This window comes from Melanostigma gelatinosum (genome assembly GCF_949748355.1).
Source record: "Melanostigma gelatinosum genome assembly, chromosome: 19".
NCBI classification, from domain to species: Eukaryota; Metazoa; Chordata; class Actinopteri; order Perciformes; family Zoarcidae; genus Melanostigma; species Melanostigma gelatinosum.
In genome coordinates, this window is record NC_136652.1 from 8800334 (window position 1) to 8822718 (window position 22385).

General features: G+C 44.3%; 2 protein-coding genes across 3 annotated transcripts in view; one reads left to right on the plus strand and one right to left on the minus strand.

The window, feature by feature from the left end:
* Positions 1 to 315: 315 nt before the first annotated feature.
* On the minus strand, positions 316 to 5303 carry LOC306793190 (sterile alpha motif domain-containing protein 12-like). Its single transcript, XM_079290681.1, has 4 exons — positions 5226 to 5303; positions 2495 to 2637; positions 2259 to 2399; positions 316 to 1989 (listed from the first exon to the last, which is right to left on the minus strand). Exons 2-4 carry the CDS (start codon positions 2613 to 2615, stop codon positions 1973 to 1975), a joined length of 279 nt encoding a protein of 92 aa, XP_079146807.1. The 5' UTR covers positions 2616 to 2637; positions 5226 to 5303; the 3' UTR covers positions 316 to 1972.
* Positions 5304 to 6386: 1083 nt separating this feature from the next.
* Positions 6387 to 22385, plus strand: part of scara5 (scavenger receptor class A, member 5 (putative)) — a 64655-nt gene continuing 48656 nt past the window's right edge. Inside the window, exons 1-3 of one of the 2 annotated variants that reach the window (XM_079291098.1) lie at positions 6387 to 6525; positions 11317 to 11438; positions 15413 to 15541. In XM_079291098.1, the coding sequence (XP_079147224.1) occupies positions 11327 to 11438; positions 15413 to 15541 (241 nt within the window). In that variant the 5' untranslated portion in view covers positions 6387 to 6525; positions 11317 to 11326. The remainder of the gene's footprint in view (positions 6526 to 11316; positions 11439 to 15412; positions 15542 to 22385) is intronic. The other variant, XM_079291099.1, reaches the window with a different exon arrangement.

Sequence of the window (22385 nt, forward strand, 5' to 3'; positions counted from 1 at the left end):
TAAAACTGGCGTAGCTAAAGTGTCACTGTGTAATAAGGAGTGCAACTTTCTTTGAATGATGCCACAAACGTGATGTAGTTTGATTACATTGTTTTTATTGCGCTTTTCATCACTACAATTGCTGTCTTTGGAGTTAATATGAGTAATATGTTTTCTTTTTTATTATTATGATGACCTTTTAATTTGAATAGTCCTAGATCTTTCACAGCGGTCTCCGAGGCTTCTTCAGTAAAAAAAGAAATGTTGCAGCTGAACACTGCATGTGTACGAGAGGCATGATGCTGGAACTTTACAAGCAGAACGATGACACACAAGTGAGAGGGTTGGGTTGCCAAAGCAGCACTTTTAATTCATCCAAACATGCCGTAGCATCGCCATGAAAACATGTTTCAGAAATAGACAACCTTTTCCTGTACGCGATGCAAATGTGGAGGGGAGTTGATGCCTAGAATACACATTAAAAGGAGGCTAACATAACAAATAAACTAAATAGGGCATTCTATAAAATGAAAGTTGCAGGACCACTTGTGTTTAAGACATTCACAAGTTATAGTTGTTGGCTGCAGCCAGTTAAAACAGGATTGATCACATTAACCAGTATATGTATCAAAAACAAAACCGCATCAAAATCCAGAGAAATTAGAGGATTTTCTGTAACTCTGTTCAATATTCACTTTAGATAAACAATGCATTGTTTATGGTTTTCAGTCAGAAATACAAGGACAGATGTTTGAAAGAGAGATTAAACCAACAGCAGATTTCACAATAACGTTCAGTGAGCGCATGCGTGTGACCGAGAAAAGTTGGATGTTTGTATTAAACACATAGAAATGTTGAAATGGAAGCGCAGCTATTCAGTTTTCCTATTAACAAGTGTAATCACTGAGTAGAGCGCCCTGTAGCAGACACACGATCTACTACATTTACAACCTTGTTTATTGTTGATTATTAAATATTTTCAGTTGTTTTGATTTTATGAGACAAATTATCACATGTCCACAATTAATAAAGTTTTTCATGAGGTTTGACTTAGTTTAATTGGCAGGTGTCATCCATATATTTTATTATTTATGTGCTATTTTGGTTGAAAAAAAAGTTTCTATCCAAGCATTGTTTGCTGTCAACGATTGTGATGAAAGTCTTTTTTCTTAAATGCTACAAGTGAACTTATGGGTTCCAGCAATGGATATTTTTTGGCTATATTTCCTTACGAAATAAATCATGTTGTCATCCAGTGAGCCAGCATTCACAATAACAGGATCCTCACCGAAATGGAACCATAATTAATGTTATTAATACACATATGTTTACCCTGCAATTGCATGTCAAAACGACTAAAAAGTGTCTATTAGCACTTAAGTTAACTGACGTGCAGCTGAGGCTGTGCTTAGTTTTGCAGCTATTTGGTCATAGAAAGTATCGGATAAACTATATTTTTGACTTGATGGTGCTCGACGAAAAATCAACGTCTGTATCAAATTTCATGGCCATCAATAGTTGTTGAAACGTTTCACTCAAACAGACTAATGTCAACCTCATGGTGGCGCGAGAGAAAAAGTAAGTGGATCACCAAATTCAGAAGGATTCATCCTCTGGGGATCATGATTGTCTGTTCAAAGTTCCATTACAGTACATCCTGTAGCCGTTGGGATACTTCAGTCTTGGCCAAAGTAGTTTAACCAACGTAGCTAAAAATATTTCATGATACACAGACGGGGTGTAAACGCACGACAGAGAAAGACAGGAGACTAATAGACAGCAGAGCTCAGAAAAAGACGCTCAGACAAAAACAAATCTAATCCATCTGCACAGGTCAGATTTCACACAGGAAATGGGTTTCTTTCTCTCTTCATTGATTCTTCTTTCTCTTTCACCTTCTCTTGTTATTTCCATCACTCCCACTTTTCTCCCTCCTTCACATGGACAAATCAATGGACGGGAAATGAAAAAGGAAGCCGCGTTTCATTTCCAGCTATGAAGAAAAACACTCTGCAGAGCAGCAAAGAGTACAAATCAAATATTAGTTAGCAGCTGGGGTTTTTTTTGATTGAAAATAAAACATATAGTTTCGACTGTGAGCGGAAAAAAAACAAACCAAAAACAATCATTAATATCCTGCTTGATTTCCTGTGAATTCACGTGCATATTACCTGTTGGTCCACATCACCACCACCAAAGGAAAACCAACAATAACAATCTACTATTTCACTAGTTTGGCTCACAGCTACACCCTGAAGATAGTCATTTGGCATTCTCACCAGAGCAGATGTCATTGAGTTCATTGATTTCTTCTTTAACTCTGAGTAAGAGGAGGTCCTGCCAGATTTCCTGCTGCTGCTCCTCAGCCTCCAACCCGAGCAGCTCCAGGTGATGATCCTTTAATCTCAGCAATGCGCGGCCTCGGGAGAGAGGGGGGGGTGCACGAGTGTGAATATTTCACCAATTCGAAATCTAAAAAGGTTGATTTAAGTTGAATTTGATGCGTGAGTTGTACCTGATATGGCGTGCTTAATTATGGCTTTCTGCAGCGTGACCGTGTGGGTTGGGTGCTGGTCCTGCACCCACTCCAACACTTCTTCCACCGACCACGATGACACTCGCTTGGACAGTCCCATCGCTCTGCAAACACATCAGCCGCTACACACCGAGAAGACAAAAGCAGGAAAGTTACACATAATATGTTTTATAAGCAATTAATCAGTCAATTGTTTTTTTCAGTTGATTGAAAACGTATCTGAAAAAAACAAAACAAGGTGTAGTCTGCTTGTTTTCACCCGGCAACAGTTCAGAATCCAAATATATTTAATTTACATGATATAATATATAGCAAAGCAGGAAATCTTCAAATACTTGGCTCGGCTTAAATAATTATTTGTTTATCAAAGTTATTTTGCGATTTTCTGTCAAGATTTGCCAGAAGAAAAAAAACCTGAATTTCAAAACCTTATTTCCCTGAAGATCATGAACGGGAAAAGTGTTTCCCTGACTATTAAAGTTCACCCGAGCAGGATCTGAGCAGAGTATTTCAGCCGTCATCGCTGTGAGCGTGCGCGCCTCCCACCCTCAGGACAACGTTGTCTGTGGAAGACCCCCAAATGTGAGGGAATGTCATTTTCTCTTGATATCCTTCTCTTATGCCCTGTCACCTACTTGCTCAGAATAAGCCTGTTTTCCAGTGATTCATTCAACAACCCCCGGAACATGATGACAAATAGCTGGTTAACAGCAAGGTGAAAACTCCAAGGTCAACAAAAAGTTCTGCTGTTCTCAAAAGAAAAAGTTTCTCCTTTGCCTCGGGTTCTTTTTGGCTTCCCTCCCAGCCATCTATCCTCCTGGGCTGCACTGCCACAGGGCGAAAACTGCTAAACTGTTGTGACCTTTTCAGCGGGCCGGTCTAGTTATTGGGGTATAAATATAGGAATGTAATTTCCTGTATTAATTAAGGGGGGGGCGGGACCGGGGCAGTAACGAGGTCCCAGCGGAGTAATTGACATACAGAGAGTTAAGACCTTTGCACTGGAAGAGTGTAAACTTCCCTTCAGAGTCGGAGTGAGTTGAAGATGAAGAAAAAAAAATCTCACTGCTGTCTATAACGTTGGTATTATGACTATAAGACTCCAGCACTGAGCTCCGATGGGTCTATATCTGCAGGGGAATATAGTGGCCGTATATCCAGCTTGTCTTATTTGCTCTGAACCATTGCATTCACGTCCACACTGCCCACTTACAACTGAACCAGGACTTGTGAACAAAAGCAATTTACAGCAACAAGCAGGGTGGGAAATTGGCTTTTCTGTACCAACTGAAACCGACAAACTATAGATAGTATGACATATATAGAAATGTTTAAGCACATTCAAGAGCTGGACCAAAGTGCTCCAGCTGGTATGAATCCCATTCTCACACCTCGTACTATCTGTTCCCGCCTCTATATTCTGACCATTTTATTTAGCTTCAGGGTAGCCAAAGTTGATGTGAATGTGTGGGCAGTTATGTTGGTTTTACTTGGCAACTTGATTTAATACAACAACGGGAACTGTGTTGTAAGTGCAATGCAGAGGAGTGGTACCAGAACAAAAGAAACAAGAGATGTGTGTGTGAACAGAAAGCAGTGCAACAATATCACTGTGGGAGCTACAAAAAGCCCCCCCCCCCCTCTGTGCGTGAATGTTTTATATCCCACCTGGGGACAGAGGGGGAATCATAGCCTTCAGCGTGGCATTCCCCTTCATTTACGGGTAGAATGATTGTTTTTTTCCATATGGATGGCAATACAATGCCTACGGATAGCAAAACAGTACCTTCTCTGATACCTTGGGCGAGGAATGCAAACATTTGTCTCCACAAAATACCCTTTCCATCAAAAAGAAAGATGCCAAACTTCTCCAAATAATCACAAGCTGCCACACAACGTAGCTGGCATAAAACAGAGACAAAGTGAAGGACCACCTGAGTTCATGTCAGATTATTCTCACGCGGTACAATGAACAAAACTGGACCAAATCATCTACAAGGACACATGTTCAAGTTGCAGGTTGAGACCATCCTTCTTACACACCAAGGTGTAATCCTACCATCTTGTGGTGCCTTGCAGAATTACTTCATGTCTTGAACTATAGCCTGAGAATTGTCCAGTAGGAGCTGTTAAATGGTCCAACTTTCGCAAAACCTGGTTCAGCTCTCTAATCTGCAGCCTTTCTCCACTTGGAATGATGTAATCTGGCCTCGATGCATTCTTTCTGCAGTAGTAGGAGGCTTGGATACATTTTCTGTTCGTTATTCTTATGCCTTCAGCAAATGGCAAAACAGGAAACGTGGCATCTACTGTTTACGAATGTGTTAAGAGTTTTGCAGACTAAATCATAGACATCCAGCATCTTTATTGCCTTACAGTCACACTCTGCAATGCCGTGTTAAACTGTGATGTAACGTTAACTCAGCCACAAACTAAGTGGTTGTGAATGTTGAGATTTAGACTCAATAAGGCATGTTTTTGTAAGCAGAAGTGCCGAATTGAAGCCGTGCCTCTCAAACGTCGTTTCTGTAGGTGTGTACCAGTTCCGGGTATATTAACCATATTAACAATATCAAAAATATGAATAGAATTTGGTGTACAACACCTGCTTGTAAATAACACCACACGTCCATAACAGACTTCAGATCAGACGAAGCACTGACTTATTACCAATTTATGAGAGTTTTTGGTGAGTATAAGTTATATTTACCTTCGGTCCTGTACCTGTTGAAAAATGTTACACGTTCCATTTCCTGGCCCCGCCCACGGGCGCGCGCTCGACACCTCCTTCTTCTGCACTCACGTGCACAGTGACTCGTGATCCCTTCAAGTGCTGTCAGAAATATTGCAATCTGTATGATATGTACTTATTAACTTAACAGACTGAACAAGTCACACGAAATAATTATTGGTCATTCGTATCATGTAATCATAGGACAAAAAACGACATATAGTTTTGCTAGAGAGCTATGCCACAAGTTTTATTTTTAGGTCATGAGCATCTTTACGACTGTTACTGACTACTGTAATGTGTTTGACTTGTCCTGTTGTTTTGTCATTTGTTTTTGGCCTGTATACCCAACTCTACCGGAAAAGCAGTATTGATACTGAGGTGTGTTGTATTGCCATATAAACAAAAATTGCATTGAAAATCTTGAATCTCAGGCTTCAGCTAACAATGCTCAAACTTATTTTCAAAGAGAAAAAAAGCAAGAACAAATGTGAACCTCAAACATTAGATAGTGCAGAAGTTAAAATCAAGCAATACAATGTGATATTTGTAAAATATAAAATGAAAAAAGAAAAGAAATGGAAGATATATGTGGTAGACAGGTGTACAGTAATTGCAAAGTGCATGATTTGTATGCATATAAATCTGTGCGTGTGTTTGTGTTTTTGTATACGTGTGTGTGTGTGCGTGCGTGTGTGCGTGCGTGCGTGCGTGTGTCTGAAATATGGACTTGTTTATAACTTCTTGACTTAGTGGATGAGTTAAGAGGGTTTCATGAAGGCATCATCTAATTTAGTGGACAGTATAAGTATATATACTTTTTTCAATCCTATCGCTTGTTTTCTCTGTTTCTGAGTCAGTGGCTGTAAAACACTGTCAGATCTTTTAAAACTATCCAGTCCCTTAATAGGTACCATCCACGGCCAACAGAGGGCGCGCGCGTACAGCAGGGCGCGCAACCTTTCCTCACCTCTCTCCTCTCCACCAGCTGCTCGGCACGCAGCGCGAACTTCAGCTGGAGTTTTGTGATGGTCACATGACGATGTTGTGTGTATATATTACTCCAAATGTCTCCGCTTGTTCGCTTCAATAGAGCTCTGCGGCACTGACAGAGCCTGAGTGAGTGGTGCGTTTCATTCCGTTTATTTAATGCCATCCTAAGGACTCTCTGACAGCTGAGAAAAAGCCTGGAGTTACAGCGTCAGGAAGCAACTTCTTCAAGGGAATTATGAGAAACGTGGAGCTGTGATATTTTTATTTCCAATTGACAGCTGAAAAGGTGAGATAAAAGCCCGTTTGCTATTTACTTTACCTCCGTTTGGTGTTTAATGTCTTGCAGGTTTAACATAATCTGACAAACCTTTTTAGCCTAACCCTGCGGTGACTGCACCTGTTTGAAACTCCAGCTGACTGTGTGTCACCTGTCATTCCTTTTTTTTTTTAAGATATGTAAAATGTGCTCAATAACATGTTACACAACTTGCACTTTTTTGTTGAGCAGGTTTGTTCAGCACAAAGGCTATAACCTAAAATCACCACATGATCTCGTGTGCTTTGACCTTTTTAAGTTGGCAAACTGGTTGACATCTGTTAAATATTCATTGCAACAGTTAAAAGGTTGATTTACATGTCATCTATTCGAGTGGTTTTGCCACAAGGACAACAGGACAGGAAATTCACGTTTAATGGAACTCACCCACACAAAGTTGTTGCTTTGTGTTTCAGCGGTCATGGTTGAAGTATCTCTGCCTTTAATTAACCGAGAGAAATGGGTTGATGTTCCACATGGATGACTGAGCAATGATATGGGAGGGTTGCATATAAGTGGGAGTTTGTGCTCCAACTCAGCTCCCTACTTCCAATAGATTAAGTCATAAAAATCAACTTGCTACTGGGAAATAATGACATAATTAAATGTGATCATTTGTAGCAAACACAACCGCATCAGAAATGCACTGACTTTTAAAATAGTTTTTAAATTCAGTAAACTATGTTCTAGCTACTTGCTCTGTTAAATCATTATAATGTCCAGATACGTTTTCAATAGCTGTTCTGCCTGAGACCACACGTGCTGGCCTCCGATATAGAGTTATTCATATATATGCGTGTGTTTATGTTAATATGTGTGTGTGTATATCAGAACTTTGTTTTTTCTCCCTTCCTGATTACTACTCTCAGGACCTCTCCGATTTATCTGGTGTCCCTTCCCGGGGGCCTGACCCCTTGGTTGGGAACCGCTGGACTGAACTATCTACCTGTATATAAAGATGTTAAACCTAGCTCCTCTTCACCTTGACTTGATACCACAATAAAATGCAAATTAAACAGGATGCATCATTAGAAACAACCGAATGTTGTAATTTTACTGCGGAACTGTCCATAACAAAGTGAAAATGCTGATTTCTTCCAGGACACACAAGTGGACAAATTAATAATAACACCTGACAATATCTGAGCGTCATACTGATGATAAGATGCAAAGGGCGCACCGCCTCTTCATGCAGCATTGCTCCTTCTCCTTCTTGGCTAGTTGTCGTGCTGCATCTTGAACAGCTTGGGATTGGATGGAGCTCCAATAAGGAAAGCCTCCAGTCATTTGAAGGATAAATAAAGTGAATATCCACTTTAGCCACATGACATCACCAGATTTCCCTCAGCTCTTCAACACGCTGATGAACAGCTGATATTGAACATTAAAGGCTCTTTGGTGTCGAATCAGATGCAAACCTGGAAGGAGGAAAAAGACTGAAACAGTCGTGACTGTCAAATGTTTTCCCTCCTCACACCAAGTTGTGCATGTGAATGTTTCGGGCTTGGATTTACTGTAAGCAGTGGTGTTTTGTAAGTTATGGCCAGTGTTGCTGCTCTGGAAATACGCATGTAGAGTTCACATGTTGTGGGTGGTGTGGTCCTTCCAATCTGACACATAGTTTGCATATTCAGCCGTGTAACACACTTTCTTGAATTGAATGGGTCGTTTCTGTTATTTTGTCCACAGTTGCACAGATAGAGATGACTTTGCTTTCCCACCGTCGTCTGTTGGCACTGACTAACAGAGACCAACTGAGTGTCTGATAAACTGTCATATCCCACTAAACTCAATGTAATTAGAAGATAACTCACACACACACACACACACGTATGCAGGGGTACGGAGAGTTTAGTGGGATCTCCTAGCAGCCCTAATGGTTCCTGCCCAGCTTCAATCTAAATGTCAACCTGACCCCTCCATCCCCTCTGTAATGAGAAAGTCCAGAGTGAGCGCTTTTTAACGACTTTGTCAAACACTCACAGATCTGCCGTCGGGGCTTGTGGGAGTCCCAGCGAGTCCAGACTGCAGCAGATTTAATTTTACTCCTCCAGAGATGTCTATGTCTGACGCAACCTTTTATCTATTTGCTCTGTGTTCCCGCTCACTTTATTCATATGCCCGCCGTATTTGGTTTTGCATCATGTGTAGCGTGGGAAACTCAACCCAAACCAGAAGAGCAAATGTGCTCAGCTCAGAGCAAATAGTCCGGTGTATGGCTGCGACTGATTGCGATTCATTATCTTTGACAAAAAAATGTGAAATTCAATGTGCTTTAAATTAAAAATAGAGTTATAACCACCATAGATTGTGTGCCAGAAACTGTAGTTCATCAATGACTGCACCTGCTGGATGTAACTGTCAACTGTGTGTTGAAGATGCAATTACTTCTTATGGTGATAAGTGTCTTCTGAGACACTTTCCTCTCCCGATGTTTTCATTAGACGTGTTGGAATTCTGCCACAACCATATCTGTCAAAGCCGTCTTCATTTTTTCACCTCTTCTAATTCATATGGGGTTAAATACTTGAGAGAGTTACGGCTCTGGAGCTACTTTTTTGTTTTTAAGTCAATTGTAAGCGCACTATGGGAAAGTATTTAAAGGTTACACTTTTTAAACTGACGTCCCCGGGACATTGACACGTTAGCCTACTTGAAATTGGACATGAGATATTTGTGTTTCTGTTCTTGCGATATTTTTGTTAGAATTTTGGATGTAAGTGAGGTTATGATGGAGTAGGAGGTCAGCTGGAGGATTTGTGCTGCGTCCATAGTGATTTGGACGTTATACTGTACTGTTTAAGAAAGATTCATCAGCAGCACGTTAAAGCCATATAGGAATTACTGTAATCGGCAGTTTCCAACTTGTAAAAAGTGTTAGCATTAGCTTCTGATAGCACTTTAAAGCTAATCAAACAGGCTTCACCCCCTCAGAAATGTCCAGACTTCAAGGTAACTTAACCCAAATCCAATGGATATAGTGTTATGTTGTCAATACACAGTATTTTTAACCCTGACCAACTCAATTACACAACTGTCTTGAGTTGTTGTGGAGGTTGTGGAAGGAGGCTTTTCCATGTTTACTACATTTCGCTGCTCTAAAATCCTTCCCATATTCTTCACCGATGGTGCACCGATGGTGAAGTCCATGCTCACTTTGATGGACAGGATGAGGAGCTTGGACATCCAGAAGCAGCACCGCTGTTCATTTGTGTTGAAAGGAGCCAGTTAGCTGGCCTGGGAACACCCGAGGATCCCCCAGTAAGGGCTGGACGCCGTGGCTAAGGAGAGGGACATGTGGGCTTACTTTCCTTTCTCTGCTGCAACCTGGATGTGTGAATGGACGGGTGCAACATGTTAGCCAGCTATCTACCAGCTCTATTGTTCTTGAGTAACCAATTCCATTTGTGCTGACATTCAAACACACAACAAAGAAATGGCAGAGCAGTTGCAATGTGTCTGAATCAGAAATTGTCCCTTTAACATTGTTTGACTGATCTAGTAACAAAGTGTTGATGTGAATCATTACTTTCTTGCCCCAGTGACCAACCTTTCCACAATGTTTTTGCGCATTTATTCACAGCTTCGTCTTTTTAAATATCCTGCTAAAAGGCAAACAGACATAAAAAAACAACTACTGTCCACGGAAAGACCAACCAAGGAGGAAACAAATCATACAACGCTGGTCTAGAGTCAGCCACAATCCTCACACCACAAGCATTTCCCTCTGTTCGTTTAGCGCTGTGTGTGTGTCTGTTTGTTTGTCTACATTGTAGCTTGAACAGCTAAAAAAACAAAGCTCTCACAACTGGTTCACCTGATTCGCAGCACTAGAGGACGCCAATAGGAAACAAACAAACACATTTGAACTTCTACACCTGTAAGGACCCTCACTTATAACCTTAATCCAAAACCTCAATACATTGCCGACCAAAATCCATAGCTTGGCCCGGAAGAGACTATTCCTATCATGTTTTATTACAGGATTAAGGTGATAACTCATGAGTATGTATTGATTTGCCAACCCAGTTGCCGGAACATTCTTTGGCATTGCATGTTTCTTCCAAACCACGGGCTAGGATCAATGTCGACGTTTCTGAACCACAAAGATCTTTCATGAATACGTTTGATATCAGCCTTGCATCACGCTTGCAGAAATGCACAATGTCACTTGGTTAACACTGTGAAACGATTGATTAGGTTTAGGCAACAAAACGACTTGCTTGAGGTTAGAAAAAAGATCATGGTTTGGGTTAAAATGGTAACGTAACAACGCAACGTAACATAATAATAATACTGTCACTTAACAACATAACAAGCCTAAATGAATAGCAATCACTCCTTGTAAGCGTAACATTACCTAAAAAGCGCAAAGTCAATGTTTACTTTTAGTTTTACACTAGACACGAACAGCGGTCTTCTGTGTGAAAGTCCTGTGTCACTTGTTATACTCGTTATTATACCACGTAATTTTCAAAAACGGTTACTCGATATACTACGTCACATGCTCTGACCCAATGCAAAAAACGTTCACATTCAACATTTCCGTGGTTTGCAGAAACATACAATGACAACGTGTTGTCCTGCAAAGAATTGTCTTCAACCGGAATGAAATTTTCTACATTTGTTAGTTTCTCCACTGATTTCTTTTGTCTTTTTCTTTTGTCATCTGTACCTTTGTGTGAAGGCAAGCTATAAAAGGTGCGGGTTGGTTGAGGAAAGATGTCAGTGGATCATACTGTGTGTGTCTTCCCTCTTCAGTCAGGAGGAGATGGAGAACAAGGCCATGTATCTGAGCACATATGAAGAGAGAGAGAGCAGCTCCATGTATGAAGAGGCCTACGATGGACACAACTTGTCCAAACTCAACCTGTGTGATGAAGGTAAGGAGGGCAGTTGAGACCAGAAACATAGGAGCAGATTAGTTTAAACATCTGCATGGATTCAAACTACTGTACGTCCTTCTGCAGGGAAACTCTAACCACCGCAGTTTAAGGTTTAATAGAAACAGAGAAAAACTACGAAAAGGAAGCGCTGATTTTTAGAAACCAAAACGTTCAACTACAGATTTGTTGCAATCAAATTCTACATTTCTCAAACTGATAGATTTGTATGTGTGTGTGTGTGTGTGTGTGTGTGTGTGTGTGTGTGTGTGTGTGTGGGTGTAGGCACAGAAGCCTGATGTAACTTAGATGCAGATCTTCATACACTTTTTCAGAAAGGGACTTTCTACACAGTAATACACACACACCTACACACACACACACACACACACACACACACACACTAATAACAAATACAGACATACAAGAAGACTTGACGCTGTCACCGCTTGGCATCCGCTCTACTCTCACTGTGGTCATCTGTGAAAAATGTTGTGTGTGTGTGTGTGTGTGTGTGTGTGTGTGTATAGGTGCAGCTGTAAAAAATCCACAGCTGACGTTCTGTTCTCAGGTTTCGACCCAAAGCTCTGCGAGTTTGGTGGGAAAGTCTTAGTGACCGTTAACTGGAGAATTTGTTGACATTTTGATGGAAAGCGGACAATGGGCGCACACATCAGGAAGACTGTCCTCATCCAACTTCTCAAATCATAGAACATTGTCACACCTCATTCAGAAGGTATTCCCAACCACGAGGCAGTTGGTTTCATTGGGGTGATGTGGAAAAGAGCAAAGAGCAAGAGTGCCATTCACACACACATTATGAGGTAAATGTACTGTGAATTATGGGTAAAAAACAAGGGGCAAAAGTGGTCTAAATGTATTTGATTTGGAAAGTTAAAGTAAAAGGAACAAAGCCCCGTCCTAGTAAATTCATGTACTTCACCACAAAACGTTCAAATACACAGACGGTGCCAGAAACTGACTCACAATGGCCTTGCTTGAATTAAAAGGTTTATAAACAGACGTGTCAAAAATTGGTTAAAATGTATTGTCCCACCTCCAAGTTTACGAGAAAAATTTGTCTCGAAATTTGCTAATCCCTGCCGAATCTGTTTATTAAATTCCTTTCTCAGTAAACAGTAAAGTATGTTGACAACACCATCACCAGACAGACGCAACATTCATCAGTGCAGTTATGTAATTTATGAGCTTGTTTACAATTGATGAATATTGAGTCTTCTGTCAATTGGAAAAGCTGCACTGAGCATTTTTATAGGGTTCTTTTTCAGTAATGCTAAAAAACAAAATTGTTAATGGAATTGTCAAAAAATATGCATATTCACTTTCTTTCCAACAGTTCTATGAGAACAATGATACCACTTTCACGTCTGCACATTTAGTATTAAGCTGGAGCTTAGACAGCAGACATTTACTGAACCAAAATTGTTTTCCTGTTGGTTCCATGGGGAGAAATGAACAGTGTTTTTATGCATTGATTCATTGGTTTGAATTCCCCACCGACTGTAGCAAGTTAGTGGAATCCGCCTTTAGTGACACAGGCGAGCTCACGGACGGACTGAGATTACACTTCTCTAAACGTGACAAAAATGGCGTAAAGAAACTCCATCAGATCAAAAATCCTTCTAAAAATGCTTCCATTGGAGATCGGCCATTACAAGTCACAATGTTGACTTCAAGGGATAAACATGCTGAGCTAATCACTTGGCCCTTGCTCCATATTTAAAGGACCAGACATTAGAGTGGCATCAAAACAATCTTCTCATCTAACTCTTGAAACAACATCAAACAAGAGAATTTAAAGTCATAAAGCTTTGTGTCTTCGTGGCTGGAGAAAGAAACATCAGAAGACAGTAACCATGAGATCATTTCCCCCTTCAAGGCCAGACTGGTTTAATTTGTTTTTCTTATGAAGGTGTTTGCATGACGTGTAGTTGTTTTTTTCTCAGTTCAGCATGAGTTGAATGCCAGAGGCAGACTAGCTTTGAGTGCAATTTCTGTTCCTATACATTCCAGCCATGTGACCCATCTGAGCCAGCTGTGTTTGTCTTATGCTTGAGGAGCTTGTGGTCTTCATCATAGAGGGGAAGTGTGTGTGTGTGTGTGTGTGTGTGTGTGTGTGTGTGTGTGTGTGTGTGTGTGTGTGTGTGTGTGTGTGTGTGTGTGTGTGTATGTGTGTGTGTGTCAGCAACACTCCACCAGTGTCCACTGGCAGATTGTCACGGTCCAAATGAAAGCATGCTGTTGGGAGGCCATGCTACATCATAGCTGTTCATATAGAATCTCATTATAACCTCATAATAACCCAGCGGGTGAAATATTTTTCTTAATGTTCATGTCGCATGGTCACAGTGATTTCCCAAAGACAACTGTTCACATCGTCTCCTGGGCTGGTTCTTAATTTAAGATATTTCATTTGAGTCCAGTTTTCTTCTCCATCATCTCAACGCAAACAGTCTTGAGCAGCAGCTGAAATCCTTAAATGTGTACATTATTCAGGCAGATCTTTACTGACATTTCTTTCTTTTTCTACACTTAATATATTTGATAAACTCCTTGGATAACTTGACAAAGCTTGCTATAGGATGATAATGTTGCTTTATATCTCTGTATTGTACACGCATCATCGTTAGCATATACTATATGTAGCCATTATGAACATATATGCAAGTCCCTTTTGCAGGGCTCTGTTCAGGCCAACCAGCTGTAAACATTAAAAAGTTTACAGAGTGTCCAACAAATTCTTGAAATTAATCGTGATTTGCGAGCTAGCAGCTGATAAAATCTGCCAAAACACAGCCTTCAAAAGTGTCTAAAACAGAAACGCTTGCCTTTGTCTGCTTCTATCTGAACTCAAGGACTTCTTGTTCCACAAACTGTGCCGAAATACACGTTCATTTCTTTAACAATATTGAGGGTAATTACTCACAAACACAATATGCTCATGCGCCGAAAACATTTAAAAACTAATACCGCATTCCTCTTCCAATGACGATGGATGATGGATGTGACCCCAGAAAAACAAGCTTCAAAAATCTCTTCATCCTCTTGACCTCAAGAGAATGTTCCCTCAACAGCGTGATCCCTGCCTCCTGCCAAGCTAGCGCACGCACACACAGACACACACACACACCACAAGGAAAAAACACTTCCATAACAGAGCTGTCAGTTTTATCAAGAGTAATTCTCCAACATCTGTTTGACCCTGAGAGGAGTGTTAAGTGGTGACATGAATTACTGTAAGAGCTCCTTGTTGAGTTTGGGTATTTTTGTGTATTCTGTTATCCGAATGTATTTGTGCATCTACAGTGTGTGTGTGTGTGTGTGTGTGTGTATGTGTGTCCTTCGCCGCAATGTACAAACCATTTAGTTTGGTCAAATGCAGACATAATTACTCATCATGCAATTAAGACCATTTAAAACCAATAAACCGAGAATGTGTTTGACATTGCTGCTTGCTTATTTGTCATTAAGTGTACGTTCTACTCAGTGTGCTCTGATGAAAACAAAACAACAACAACTTGATTTTGTGCACCGCAGTCATTAAGTGCTGAGTGTATGATCTCACCTGATGAACACGCAGTACGTCATCCTACCAGTAAATGTCAGGCTTTTATTTAAAAACAACAACAAAAGAAAGCATTGGAATGATTTGCTTTAGCTTCGACCACCTGTCCTTGGCACATTGTAAGAACAGAGGGTGTTTATGACAACAAAGCTAATGTTTTCCGGTTGCTGCCTAAGTCTTGATGCAAAAATATTCAAAGTCCATTAAAGCAAACAAATCTTCAAACAACAATTATAAAAATGTTTCTTCTAAAAGCCAATTTACTTTTGCTGTTTTATTCATTAGAGAACCTGGCATATTGCGACTGCAAAATATTTATGATCACATTATTATTCTATTTGGACTTTTGTATTGTTTCGGGTCATCATTTTTCTGTTGTCCTGGTCAGGTTCTTGTAAGCGTCGCAGGAAGCAGGATCAGTGCTGCGCTCACATGAACTCCCTCTCAGCCATCAAGTACGCCATCGTCTCCCTCTACATCCTGGTGTTTCTCACCATCTTCGGACTCTGCCTGGCAGGTAGGGTGCGACTTGATCTTCCATGAGCTGTATGTCTCTGACGTGTGTGAAATACTTTTGTGATTTTAGTAGTTGGGGAGCTAATTTATTTACTAATTTTGGATACTTTTAGGGGCCCAAAAAAACATTTTAACAATGGACAGCTGTTTAGACGTTAGCCCACAAAGAGTGAATATTAGGCTCAGAACTTAAGATACAAGTTAAGATACATTTATTTAGTTTATAGCTGCTACATTTTGAAATCTCAAATCAGTTTCCGTTTATTTTAAAACACCAAAAGCCAATTATTAGATAATTTGGAAATGTTGCAGTCATATTGGTTGATGATGATCTTGACCTTCCACATATTGCTCTCTGTCCAATGCTTGCTGATAGTGAAGATTATGAAAAGTATAAATCACAGTCTATGTGCTTGTGTGCAAAATAACAACATAATCTTCTACTGAGACAAAGAAAAAATAATGAAAATATACTTCATAAAATGATATGAGGAGATATCTGAATGACAATAAATGAGAGTGACAGAATATATATATATATATTGTGGCAGCCGGGGTGGGCGAGCCCAGGGAGTAGTGATGGCAGGAAGATACTACAGACTACCAGAGAGAAATGGATTGCCCTTTGCACACGCTCCCTTAGTGCCAGCAGGCAATCAGCGCAACAAGGCACACCTGAGAGAGCCGGCCAGTGGAGCTTCATGGGCGGATATAAAAGGAGAAGGAAGATGTGAGGTCAGAAAAGTAACTTAGGTGAAACCATTCAAGACGGTGAGATATTGTGAGACTACTTAGCAAACGACCCTGGAACGGAAGACTACCCCAACTGGATTGGCCCCGGCTACTGACCCCTGCGTGGAGGAGAACGACGCCCCTGCCCAATCCCTGGACCGTACGAGAATTGCGCCTTGTGTATCAGACCCCGGACCTGCACCTAGACCCTTCTCTTGCTTAACGGACTTGTATTGGCTGTGTGGCTGCTGTGTCGTTACCAATACCCCAGTAAAGTATTTGATTGCCACGTCTTTAAGTCTCCGTGTCTTTATAAGTATTGCATATTGTCCAGTAACACCCCTGACCACCCCGGGGGCTGTTACATTGGTGGAGAATGCGGGCATTCTAACCGGCTTCTGGACAATATCTAATATTTATATTACGCGTCGTATCGACATCAAAATGTCCGCGCCCAACCCTGTGCAGGAGCTTCTCGCAGGTCTCATAGCCAGCAATGCGGAGACTCAGAGGAGGCACGAAGAGGCAATGCAGATGCAAGTACAAATGCTGCAACTTCAACAGCAAACACAACACCAACACCACCAGCAAATGGAAAAATATATGGAGTTGCAAACCAACCAACAGGAAGTGAAACGACTGGAGCGAGTGAATCCCTCGCGCTTCCTGGTTAAACAAACAGCCAGTGACGAAGTGGAAGCTTTCCTTCTGACTTTCGAAATCACTGCAAAACGTGAACAATGGCCCGAGGAACGGTGGGCAGACTTGATCGCTCCTTTTTTGACGGGCACCGCGCAACGGGCTTACCAAGACCTAGCCAATATTTCACCCGTCACCTACGCAGCACTGAAGGAGGAAGTGCTTCAGCGTAGCGGGGTGACTCTTCTGACAAAAGCGCAGCGATTTCATGAGTGGAATTATGATGCCACCCTCTCTCCAAGAGCGCAACTGTATGATATCACGCGGATCACTACCGCCTGGCTGATGTCGGAGCCCCTCTCATTTTCCCCCCTTGATCGGGTAATCATGGATAAGTTACTGAGGTCATTACCGTTTGAAGCAAAAAAATTGGCAGGACAAAAAAATCCCCGCAGTCTCGAGGAACTGACTGAGGTAATGGAGGGCTGGCAAGCGGCGCAGGCTCTGGTGCGTGGGGGAAGACCGCCCAAGATGGAAATATCCACCCGGCCCCGACTGTTGAAACAGGGAGATTCCCCACGAGAGCCGGCCATGAGGACCCCTCCCGTGGAAACCCCCCAGCGCAGATCCCTGTTAACCCCCGACACCCGCAGGTGTTATGACTGTGGTGAGATGGGACATATTGCCTGGAACTGCCCACAGCGGGGGGACGCCCCCATGCCCACAGCTAGCGAGACTAGTCACCCCTGTGGACTACTGACCACCTGTTGGGCCCAACAGGGCGATTCGGCCCCACTCACCCCAGTACGAGCGAACGGGCATGACGCGGCCGCCCTGGTCGACTCCGGCAGCGCCGTCACCCTCGTCCGCCCCGACTTCGTCGAGCTACCCTACCTGAAAAGTACAGTATCAGTCACCTGTATTCACGGGGAGACCAGAGACTACCCCACCGCGATCCTAGAGCTTCACACCACCCAGGGGAAGAGCACCGGACCGGCAGGGGTGGTACCCGACCTACCGGTGGACCTCCTGATCGGAAGGGACTCCACTGTCTTCCCGGGGCTATGGAGAGGCCTGGCCAACGGGAAGAAAGCCCCACCACGAAAACCACACCGCACGCCAGGAAAGTTGTGTGGGTTTCAGGGGGCCGACCCCCTGAGCTCCACGTCCCCCCTCTCAGAAGGCGCCGCCAGCGCCGCCGTCCGGGCCGCGGAAGCCGCCATTCGTCCAGCCAGGGAGGAGGACCCTCTTCCAGCCCCCGAAGAAAGGGATCCAAGCCAGGCCAGTGAGGACGCCTGGGCTGATTTGTTCCCACTAAACCCCGAGGACCAACCCCTGCCTGCCCCTCTAGCGGGACGCTTCGGGACCGCCCAGCTGGAGGACGCCAACCTCCAAAATGCCCTGCGACAGGTGTCCGTGGTGGACGGCAAACCCATGGATGGGGTAAGACAAATAATTTACCCTCACTTTGCCATTAAAGCTAATTTGTTGTATCAAGTGGTAATGAAGGACGGGGCACCCCTTGAGTTGTTATTGGTGCCCCGCCCTTTTGTGTCGGTGGTGCTCCAGATGGCCCACACCCACCTGTTGGGGGCCCACCTGGGGGTGGAGAAAACCCTGGAAAGAATCAAGGCCCGGTTTTACTGGCCCGGGGTGAAAAAAACGGTGGAGGACTACTGCCGGAGCTGTCCTGACTGCCAGCGGGTCGCCCCCCAGCCGCACCATCGCAATCCGCTGATCCCCTTACCCATTATTTCAATTCCCTTCAGTAGGATTGCGATGGATTTGGTGGGACCCCTCCCAAGGTCCAGTAAGGGATTCCAGTACATCTTGGTGGTGCTGGATTACGCCACTCGCTACCCAGAGGCCATTCCCCTTCGGACCATGGCCACCAAAGGTATTGCCAGGGAATTAATGATGTTATTTTCTCGTGTAGGCATCCCGGACGAGATCTTGACTGATCAGGGGACCCCCTTCATGTCAAGAATCATGAGGGACCTGTGCGGGCTAATGAAGGTAAACCAGTTAAGAACGTCGGTATACCACCCGCAGACAGACGGCCTAGTAGAGAGGTTTAATCAGACCCTGAAACGGATGCTCCGGAAAGCCATGGAGGCAGACGGACGTAATTGGGATCAGCTGCTCCCTTTCCTCATGTTCTCCATTCGTGAGGTTCCCCAGGCCTCCACGGGATTTTCCCCCTTCGAGCTGTTGTACGGAAGACGGCCCCGGGGACTCCTCGACCTGGCCAAAGAGGCCTGGGAACACCAGCCATCACCCCACCGTACGCTGGTGGAACACGTGGAAGAGGTAAGAGAGAGAATGGCAACAATTTGGCCGATGGTTCGAGAACACATGGCCGAGGCCCAGACTGCCCAAGCCCGGGTCTACAATAGGGGAACCCAGCCCAGAGAATTTAGCCCGGGGGACCGAGTCCTGGTATTAGTCCCCACATCTGAGTGCAAATTCCTGGCTCGGTGGAATGGACCCTATGAAATAATGGAAAAAATAGGAGAAGTGAACTACAGGGTAAGACAACCAGGGCGACGACATCCAACAAAGGTGTATCACATTAACCTGCTAAAAAAATGGGTGGCCCGTGAGGCCCTATTTTCCCTCTCTCTCTCTTCCCCTCCCACCACAGGAAAGACGGAGGCAGTAGAGGTCCCCATGGGAGAGCAGCTGACCCCCAGCCAAAAGCAAGACCTCCGCGAGCTAGTGGACCGATTCCGGGACGTCTTCTCCCCAGAGCCGGGGTACACCGACCTCATCCACCATCACATACATACCGAACCTGGGAAGAAGGTACGTCTCAGGCCGTATCGGGTGCCAGAAGCCAGGAGGACCGCCATTGAGACAGAGGTACGCAAAATGTTGCAGGCGGACATAATCGAGCCCTCCAGAAGCGATTGGTGTAGCCCCATCGTCCTCGTCCCCAAACCTGACGGCTCAGTCAGGTTCTGCAATGACTTCCGCCAGCTCAACCAGATCTCCAAATTCGACGCCTACCCGATGCCACGAGTGGACGAGATGATCGAACGGGTAGGGAGTGCCAGATTCATTACCACCCTGGACCTCACGAAGGGCTACTGGCAAGTGGCCTTGGCCCCCGAGGCCAGAGAGAAGACAGCCTTCGCCACCCCCGAGGGGCTGTACCAGTACAAACGGCTCCCCTTCGGTCTACACGGGGCCCCACCTACCTACCAGAGGCTGATGGACCAAGTCCTTCGGCCCCACCGAGAGTATGCCGCGGCGTACCTAGACGACATCGTCGTACATGGGGAGGAGTGGGGGACCCACCTGCGTCGGGTCGACGCCGTGCTCCGAGCCCTGAGGGGAGCGGGGCTAACGGCTAACCCCAAAAAGTGTCGCCTCGGCCTCCGAGATGCGGATTACCTGGGGTACACCATTGGGCGAGGTTGCGTCAAGCCCCAGGTAGGGAAGGTCGAGGCGATCCGGGAATGGCCCCGCCCCCTCACCAAGAAACAAGTAAGGGCATTTATTGGACTGGCGAGCTATTACAGGCGATTTGTCCCCCACTTTTCCTCCCTTGCAGCTCCCCTGACGGACCTAACAGGAAACCGGCTGCCAGAGCGGATCCAGTGGACAGCAGAGACAGAGGAGGCCTTCGAGAACCTCAAGAGGGTGCTGTGTTCAGAACCAGTGTTGGTGACCCCGGACTTTGAGAAACCGTTGGTGGTCCAGACCGACGCATCAGAGACCGGGGTAGGCGCCGTCCTGGCCCAAGTACAAAATGGTGAGGAACACCCGATAACATACATCAGCAGAAAACTCTTGCCCAGGGAACAGAAATATTCCACAGTGGAAAAAGAATGCCTAGCCATCAAGTGGGCCCTGGGCGAGCTCAAATATTACTTATTGGGACGAAAGTTCACTCTGGTCACCGACCATGCCCCATTGGTATGGATGTCGAGAAATAAAGAAAATAACGCCCGGGTCACCCGCTGGTTTCTGTCTCTGCAGCCCTATGCCTTCTCTGTCGTCCACAGATCCGGTGCCGCTCACGGAAACGCCGATGCCTTGTCCCGCAGGGACGCCTGGTGTTCCTGGAGCAGTCCTCCCCCCAGGTCAGATTTAAGGGGGGGGGTGTGTGGCAGCCGGGGTGGGCGAGCCCAGGGAGTAGTGATGGCAGGAAGATACTACAGACTACCAGAGAGAAATGGATTGCCCTTTGCACACGCTCCCTTAGTGCCAGCAGGCAATCAGCGCAACAAGGCACACCTGAGAGAGCCGGCCAGTGGAGCTTCATGGGCGGATATAAAAGGAGAAGGAAGATGTGAGGTCAGAAAAGTAACTTAGGTGAAACCATTCAAGACGGTGAGATATTGTGAGACTACTTAGCAAACGACCCTGGAACGGAAGACTACCCCAACTGGATTGGCCCCGGCTACTGACCCCTGCGTGGAGGAGAACGACGCCCCTGCCCAATCCCTGGACCGTACGAGAATTGCGCCTTGTGTATCAGACCCCGGACCTGCACCTAGACCCTTCTCTTGCTTAACGGACTTGTATTGGCTGTGTGGCTGCTGTGTCGTTACCAATACCCCAGTAAAGTATTTGATTGCCACGTCTTTAAGTCTCCGTGTCTTTATAAGTATTGCATATTGTCCAGTAACACCCCTGACCACCCCGGGGGCTGTTACAATATATAAAGCAGTGTGTCCCACACAGACTTTATATGGGCGGGCCACCCAGGTATAACTGTCTCCAAAGTATATTTGGCAACACATTTTAGTGTTTATTTTTTTAATCCGTCCAAGGGAATGACGCTATCAGCGATCAACTCACGATTGGAAGACCTCCCCTTGAGAAGAAGACCTGACTAGAGTCAACTTAAATCTCATAAGTTAGTCTTTCTATTTTCTTGAGACCCAACTCTTCAAAAAAGTTATGAGCAACCATGTAAGGAGCCTAGTTAGTAAGTTCAGCTATGCATTTTTATTTGAACACAGCTGGGTTGTGTGCATGGCCGGACCCCGTCGACTATGACTCCCTGGCGCTGTATTCAAGCTCTTTCAGCTGTTCCACATGACTTTCCTTCATCACTAGTTTGTCCAGTCCTCCTAATATTACTCGGACAACAAAGAGAAACCAGAACGCTCTCGAGGCCGAATTTTGTACAGATTCTACATTCATATGCATCTGTTTATAGCATTTAAAGGTCCAGGGCATTGCTCCCTCATTTCTCTAGCTTTAAAAAAAAAGAAGCTAGATTCAGAGGCAAAAATGTGTTTTTTGTGATTGGCAAAAAAAAAAAGTGAAACTGTAATGTGGAAATTTGGACTTGTGACTTATGGAAACTAGCATTAGCTGCTGTTATTTCATATCAGGCGGTGGTTGACACAGTGCTGTAATGAATTCCAGCATCTTCAGAGCCTACACCGATGCAGTTCCTCCTCCTGCTCCTGGCCAATCCACTCGTGTGTGTGTGTGTGTGTGTGTGTGTGTGTGTG

Bases quoted from the DNA above. Each gene is read 5' to 3' on its own strand.
- LOC306793190 (XM_079290681.1), bottom strand. From the start codon at position 2,615: ATGGGACTGTCCAAGCGAGTGTCATCGTGGTCGGTGGAAGAAGTGTTG. The intron at 2,400-2,494 runs GTACAACTCACG...CTCTCTCCCGAG, and splicing joins AATTAAGCACGCCATATCAG to GCCGCGCATTGCTGAGATTA.